At 46.0% G+C, this 8,276-nt stretch overlaps 1 protein-coding gene across 1 annotated transcript; it reads right to left on the reverse strand.

Annotated features, from left to right (window-relative positions):
- Positions 1-1,173: 1,173 nt before the first annotated feature.
- Positions 1,174-7,858, reverse strand: LOC120020144 (spermatogenesis-associated protein 2-like). The gene is made up of 3 exons (XM_038963616.1): positions 7,693-7,858; positions 4,150-4,993; positions 1,174-3,971 (listed from the first exon to the last, which is right to left on the reverse strand). Exons 2-3 carry the CDS (start codon positions 4,483-4,485, stop codon positions 2,610-2,612), a joined length of 1,698 nt encoding a protein of 565 aa, XP_038819544.1. The 5' UTR covers positions 4,486-4,993; positions 7,693-7,858; the 3' UTR covers positions 1,174-2,609.
- Positions 7,859-8,276: the final 418 nt, after the last annotated feature.

Here is an 8,276-nt window from a genome sequence, read left to right on the forward strand (position 1 = left end):
TCTTTATTAAACTGTGAATTTTACAGTCCTGTGTTCCTTGCAAAGACTTTGTGACTTCATCACTCGCCACATAAGGATTTCAGCATGGCCAGAACGTTTAACTTTGTAAGTGTGAAGTGCCATTGCCCAGAGGTAGATCTATCTTTAGCAGAGTCTAAATCACCCCTGCAGCTCCTGCTTGCCCATATTAAGTAAATGGACTGAACTGTGGGTCAGGTTATACAGTGGGGTAAAAAAAATGTACACCCTTTATAAATATTAGCAAAAATGACTGTATTAAATAAATTGAAATACTGAGCTATATTGTATGTACAAAAAAATTTGGGAAATTATATTATACTAATAACTGTTTAGAGAAATAAAAATCCCAAAAATGTTTCATGAGTCGGAGAACACGTTCAAAGGGATGATAGACCATTCCTCTATACAGAACCCTTCGAGATCCTTGAAATCGTTTGTCTCTGCTTATGGACTGTCCTCTTCAATTCAAACCACAGGTTTTCATTGGGATTCAAGTCCTGAGACAGATTGTTAATTGACAAAAATCAACATTTTGCATTGGCAATTTCTTTGTGAATTTTGATGTGTACTTGGGATTATTGTCTTGCTGAAAGATTCACGTTCAGAAAATTTTGGGGCTAAAATGTCCTGAGTTCATGATGCTGTTGACCTTTTTATTTAACTAGGCAAGTCAGTTCAGAACAATTTCTTATTTACAATGACGGCCTAGGAACAGTGGGTTAACTGCCTTGGTCAGGGGCAGAACGACAGATTTTTACCTTGTCAGCTCGGGGATTCGATCTTGCAACCTTCCGAATCAAATTTTATTGGTCACATACACATGGTTAGCAGATGTTAATGCGAGTGTAGCGAAATGCTTCTGGCTACTAGTCCAACGCTCTAACCACTAGGCTACCTGCCGCCCCCACCTTAAGGGCCCCAGGACCAGTGGAAGCAAAATAGCCCCATAACATCAAAGATCCCCCACCATATTTTACAGTAGGTATGGGGTTATTTTCTGCATTCCAATGCCAAACCCACCACTGGTGTGCGTGGCCAAAGATATTTATTTTCACCTCTGACCAAAGCAGCAGGTACAATCCAAATGCCAATGTCATTTAGTAAACTCCAAGTGTTTACATTAGCTCATTGACATGAAAATAGGTATGCACATTCTTTTCAGCATACAATATAGCTCAGTATTTGATTTATTTTATATATTTTTTTGCTTTTCTTTATCAAGGGTGTCAATAATTTCAAACCCCACTGTAAATAGGAGAAGGAACAAGTTGTCAAACACTAACCGAAGATCAGTTGGGAAAATTACCATCTGGGTAAGCTGTCATAGAACAGAAACGTCTACCTGTCATAGAACAGAAACGTCTACCTGTCATAGAACAGAAACGTCTACCTGTCATAGAACAGAAACGTCTACCTGTCATAGAACAGAAACGTCTACCTGTCATAGAACAGAAACGTCTACCTGTCATAGAACAGAAACGTCTACCTGTCATAGAACAGAAACGTCTACCTGTCATAGAACAGAAACGTCTACCTGTCATAGAACAGAAACGTCTACCTGTCATAGAACAGAAACGTCTACCTGTCATAGAACAGAAACGTCTACCTGTCATAGAACAGAAACGTCTACCTGTCATAGAACAGAAACGTCTACCTGTAGTGTTTAAATGCCAGTGTAGCAAAGAGTGAAGTTCTTATATACTTTTAGGACGGTCACTGGCTTTAGACTTAATTTCTTAGGGTCCTCCAGTTTATTGGATTACTCAAAACAACAGCCACCTCCAAGAAGCTGCGTGACATATCAGCATGAGAGCAAAGAGATTGAGGATTTAGGTGTGTTGTGAATATGTGAGTGATATGATAGAGAAACTGATACAACAAAACAGGTTATCTCCAATTTCCACAGCAGCATGTAAACCTCAGCCATACACTTTAAATATTTATGGGTAAATGTACAAGTGATTGTTCTTTAAATAGTGGTCAGTTGCCATAATAGTCGGTCTCAAAATATCCCTTTAAAGCATCAAACCCCACACCAAATGTTCACTCCCGCCTCTTTCACCACCCAACTAACAGGCTCACATTGATCTACGGAATGAACCATTGAAAATATATACTATTTAATTCCAGTGTAAGTTCAGTGTTCTTTCCTATTGGTTTTCAAGGTTAAAAAGTTAATCAGCGCACACAATCCAGTTTCAGAAGTGTTCTGTACGACACACATCTACCGGAGTCTCCTCGGCTGACAAGTTATGTCAGAGTTTGTGTTTTGTTTGGACGGGTTTCCTTCGAGCCGTCCGGCGAGTTTCGTTTGAAGAAGGAATAGATTTAAGGGATTGGGAAGCCCTACGACGTCACATGACTAAGCTAGAGTGGGTGGAGCAGTAAGGAAGAAGAGGAACCAGTTAAAAAAAGCATGATCTTCTACAAGGCAGAGAGAGATAGGACTCCCTATGAACATGTGTAATGTATGTTATCCATACATCTGATAGAGACGAGGGAAGGGAGGAAAGAAAGGGCAGGGGAGAGTGCAAGAGTACAAGGGAAGGGTGAGAGGAAAGTGAGAGAGTTCACTCCCTGTTCCTGGCTCATCGGTACACCAGGTGTGATATGGTTCCAGACTTAAAGTTGAGCTGATGGTTGGGGACAAAGCTGTGCTGGGGGTTTTTACGTGTGCACAAGTCTTTGCCGTACAGGCTTATGCACGAGTCACACGATACCTTGGAGCAGTTCACACAGGTGTGAGATGCGCCCGGCTTGTTACAGAACCCGCACCGCGACCCCCCCAGACTTGCTCGGTCAGCATTGGCTACCATGGCTGACGCCATGGTAACCGACTTGCTGGGAAACAGCTTGGTGGCCATGAGGGGTTTCTCCACCATCTGGGGGTGGGGGTGGGTGTGCTGGTGGGTGAGGGTGAGGGGATGAGGGTGCATGTGGGGGTGAGGAGAGTGGGTGTTGGAGTATACTGACAGCTTCTCCTTGACGGGGAGGTAGCCATCCATGGGGCGGGGTGATTTGGGGGTTGGGTACTCCTGCAGGCCACAACAGGGGGAGGGGTCGATGTCGCGACAGGCCGGGCACAGGATCATTTCACACCTAGGGCAGGAGGCCAGGCTGGAGCAGCCCAGGCCACAACCCTGACACTTCACCCCCAGAGAAGAGAACCCGCCGTGGGCTTTGAGCGCCCAGCCATCCCTGGCATCCCAGGGCTCCCTGGATGAAGGTCTGGAAGGTGTCTGTCGACCTCCAACCCCAGGCCCACCTCTCTCTGTGTACAGATCAATCTCATCCAATGAGGAGAGGTGGTAGGAGGAGTAGGCATCAACCGAGGGCGGTGATTGAATAGGGAAGAAGTCAGCCAAGGGGCTGTAAGAAGGCGGGGCAGCCACAGAAAACATGGATGTGGAGGTGCTGGGCCTGATGATCTCATCCTTCATGTCCTCCTCTGCATCCACAAACAGAGGTTCCTTCCTCAGGCTCAGAGAGGCTTTCAGGATAGGCTTACTGGCTGCGTGCCAATGCCCAGCTCCATCCGTCACATCCACTGACTTGGACGGCCTTCCCCCTCTCCTCAGATGGTGAGGGTGACCTATGTCCACTGGTCGCACAGAGAGCCGGGCCATGTCAGCCCCGAGGCTGTCCCGCCGCCGAAGGACCTCGGCACAGCCGGCTGCGTCGTCCCGGCAGCCCCTCCGTTGCTCCAGGGCCTCCAGCTCAGAGGCTGAGCCCCGGGCCAGAGCCACCACCTCCCCAAGGAGACGACACTCTGCCTGGGCCAGGAAGAGCTCAAAGGCTAGCTGCCGGAGGTGGGCCGGGCCACCAGGGTGGTCCCGGACGTGGAACTGGAGCTCGTGGTCATGGGAGTAGCCCATGGAACGCAGGAGGGAATGGAGATCGGCGTCGCACATGACAGCCTGAAGGTGGTAGACATACGGGCCCGTGAAGGTCTAGAAGGGAAAGACAAAGGAGGACACAATTATTAAGGACTGTTCCAGCAAATTCATTGAAATGCATACAATACAATGTTTAACCTCAGGCATCAAATGAATATACTACAACAATCCTGCCATCAGAACAGTCAGATGAGAGAAACACGTCCATTCCAGAAGCTTTAGATGATGGTACCTTGATGCAGCGGAACTCTTTCTTCCAGGGGAAGAGCAGCAGGTTGGTGCAGACCGTCTCCAGGGTGAGGAAGGCTCTCTCCAGGCCACGCAGACTGCAGCCTCTCAGGCAGCGCATGGCATTCTCCACCACCTCATAGAAGCGCACCATGCGGAACCTCTGGCCAGGGTCTGGCTGGTAGGCCCCCAGCAGGGCCGTGGCCGTGGAGAGTAGGGCCTCGCTGCCCCTCTGTGAGGTGCCTCTCCCAGGGCCCGCATTCCCCCCTCCGTCCTCCAGCCGCCTCTCCAGGCATGCCACGTACCTCCGGAACAGGTCCTCTTGCAGTTTAGCATCCATTGGCGGCGCAGCAGTGAACTGCTCAGCCGTGACACTCCTCTCTCATGCCAAGGACCGGGACGAAACTCAGCAGCCCCTCTCTGCCGCCATCCCAGGACACGCACACAAATAGACTCCGCTGAGGATTTGAGAAATGCACAAGAACACGCCTCTGGCCTCAATCAGGAAGCCGTCACCATTCTAAAGACGAAAGGGGATCGGTAGTAGTATTGAACTTAACTGCTTCCTGGTTTAGGGTAATTGGGGTGGTTAGGCTTTTGCCTGTTAAGACCACCCTCTGCTTTTGGGCATCTCTGGATATTTTATTAGCTGGCAGTCTATGTGTGCTCTGCAGGGCAAATGTGGGAAATAAAATAAGGCCAGAGGGGGCTGGTGGTTCACAGTTTGGGGGTCCTGAGTTGCATCCGGAGCTCTAGCCTCTGCCCTGTCAAAAGTAGTGAATTCAAGGTCACCAGGCAGAGAAGGTCACGATCATGATGCTGTGCATTTTTTTTGAACAAACTCCAAGCTGCAACGACAAAAGAGGGATATGCGGTAGGATATTGAACACACATATGCGCACACCACACACACTTCACTGTGCCAATAACGATGACGTATTGAGCTTGGGACACTTCCCTTCTTTCTCTGCATTCATCCAGCCAGCAAAGGTGGTTCAGAAGCAGCCAAATAAGTTCCAAACATGCTAAATGGCCCATTGAAACAAAGGGGGTAGAGAACATCGATCTCAGTGTGTGTGTGTGCGTGATTGAGGGGAAGGGAATATGTATCCTAGTGAGTGACACACCCCCTCTGTTACTGACACTAAATGTGCAGTGTGTAGCATAGATGGATGGATGTTTTTTCCCCACAGTGCACTAAATAGCTAGCTAAGCATTTAGCCAAAAACTGCACTCGCATCCACCTTGCATGAATGATCAACAACAAAAAAGTAACAGCTCAAAATGCAGATGGCTACCTGGTATGCTGATTCATGAATATAGCTAGCTCTGAAGTTACCTATTTTACCTGCATAATTGTATTTATTTCAAAATAGAGAAATAAAATTGACAATGTTTGACCATGCAATCTGACCTAAATTAAAAAATGTATACATGTCAAATCTGCATTTCACAGCAATATCCTTTTGACATTCACTCCCGGGTGGCGCAGTGGTCTAAGGCACTGCATCGCAGTGCTAGCTGCGCCACCAGAGTCTCTGGGTTCGCGCCCAGGCTCTGTCGCAGCCGGCCGCAACCGGGGGGTCCGTGGGGCGACGCACAATTGGCATAGCGTCGTCCGGGTTAGGGAGGGTTTGGCCGGTAGGGATATCCTTGTCTCAGTATGTAAAATGTAATAAAAAATGTATGCACTCTACTGTAAGTCGCTCTGGATAAGAGCGTCTGCTAAATGACTAAAATGTAAATGTAAAATGTTTGCGTCAGTGTAAGGTTTGGCTAACTATAGGGCTGCAAATATGCTGGCAAATTCTAGGGCAATGAAGTTCACGGAGTTTTTCCCCCACCAAAAAAAATCCATGCCAAAACTGAAAACAAAGCAGACCAAACTCTTTTGTCCTGTAAAAAAACCTGCTGTATGTAAAATGTTGTGCACTATAGCTTGGGAAATAAATACGTGTGACTCTGGATGACAACATAATGTTTGTTTCCAACATTAGGGCTGTTTTCCTAAAGAAATTAAATCTGCTTTGTGTCGTTTCCTTCCCACGATACTAACTACTTTCACAAAACTTTTATCATCCCGACACTTGCTAATTCTGCAATTCCTTTCATCCAGATCGCTGTAAATAAAATGATCAACATGTAACAATTTCAAAATCGAAAGGCATAACTAAGCGATTGCTATATTTGAATTGAAAAGGGAATCAGCAAATCAATACTACTGCCCTGTTTCGTATTGGCAAATCACTGCTACTGTCCTTTTACGTATTGGCCATCTACCGTAAACATTGTCCCACAAGGAGATGAGTTGATAAATGTCTCCTAAATGTTCTAATCTATCGACAAATAGTATACCCAAGTGTGTTGTGGTTTGTTTTTTTAGAAGAGCGCAAATGGCACGTAGCGGCAGCGAATTATCCTAGTTCCATTGATTTCCATACACTCTTGACATGAGTGATTAATCTGCGTGCGCTATTGATTATAGTAGAACAACCTAATCAATTGTAGTCTGGAGTACCGCTTGGTAAATGTTAAACTGCATGAGCAGTTTAAAGGTACTCATTTGGCAAAATACAATTCATCTGAACTCAAGTGTGACAGGTGTTTATAGGGAGTATTTTTTAAGCATTGGTCTTCAACATATTTCAGAATAATGATTATGAATTGGGACATTTAAAACCGTTGTTTCGACACTCACTGCTATAAATTATATATAAAAATAAATAACAGGAAGCAGCAACATTATCATTTTCAACTTGTGTTCTAGGAATATAAAAATGGTACTTCAAAAGATAATTATTTGACATGAAACCACTGAATGAACCCAAAAACGTGCTATGATTTATTGATTGATGATATTAGTGAAATCGTGAAAATGTGTTTGACCTGGCTAAGCTACTTGGTGATCGAAATTGAAGGCAAAGGACCGGCTGCGCAAGGGACGAACTTCTAGTATTCCGCTTAGCAAGCTAGCTAACTAGTTAGCATCTGAAAATACATAACCACCTGGGTTAGCTTGCCAACTATGCATTGTTCCCACCAGTTAACCACGACTAAAACGTTATTATACATCAAATTGAACAATAACGCCTTGCAACGTTAGCAACAATGATCAGCTGGTTACGCAGTGAAAGTGTCATGTACAAGACAGAGTTAGCAGGCAGTGATACTAATTGACGTTAGCTTACTAATCTGGCTATAGTTAGATGTGTGATAAATTGAACACCGCGCCACACATCAACGTTAACAATTATCAGCTGGGTACTCAATGAAATTGGCGTGTACAAGCCAGAGCTGGCAAGCTGTGATGCTAATGGCCGTTAGCCACAGTAGCTAACTAACGTTAGCTAGTAACTGTGTGTCTGTTTGATGGCATGGGCCCCCAGCCGCACAGAGAACGCCCATCTCTGCGAAGCTAGCGTGCGATGGACGCTCTTCACATATGTCCAGACAGTGGAGTCAAAAGCGAGCTATGCATGTTTAATGTTCTACTATTGTAAAAACCTGTTTTACCAGAGAGAACCGCCACGGACATTGAGTACCTTACCTTTTCCGTTCTACTGCTGGAAATCCCCATCGCCTCAGTGCGCAGGCTCCCGGTTATGACAGTTCACCAGTATCAGCTGGCGCACGGGCACTCTCCGGAGAGGGGCTTGGCCATGTTCAAGAACGCGCCTGGAGACTCTACAGTAGAACAACCATTCAGCCGGAATAAAGACTGGTTGATTGCTGTGGTGAGGCTCCACTTTAAAGTGGAGGGAGTACAGGGCTCTCTCTCTCGCTAAGGCTAAGAATACATTTAGGCTGGGAAAAGTTGAACGTTTTCAGAAGGAGTTGGATAATGGAGGAGGATTGGAGGGAAAGAGAGAGGAGGTTGAACAGACTGAGGGAAGCAGAGGATGGGTTTGAATCTGTTGAAACAAGCAATAACAAGGGAGGGGGTAAATCGAGGAAGATTGTTGTCAAGTTTAAACAGTGTGAGCCGGTGTGATGAGAACTACAATACGACCATACGAGCGCTTATTGAAGAGAGCGCTCCGTAAGCCACGCCCCACTGGGCAGAGCTAGACAAGTTGGACTGTAACACGTTTTAAAACAATAAAAATACTACTTTTACAGTGAGCCCGCCAT

The sequence above is a fragment of the Salvelinus namaycush genome, chromosome 25, assembly GCF_016432855.1.
Source record: "Salvelinus namaycush isolate Seneca chromosome 25, SaNama_1.0, whole genome shotgun sequence".
NCBI classification, from domain to species: Eukaryota; Metazoa; Chordata; class Actinopteri; order Salmoniformes; family Salmonidae; genus Salvelinus; species Salvelinus namaycush.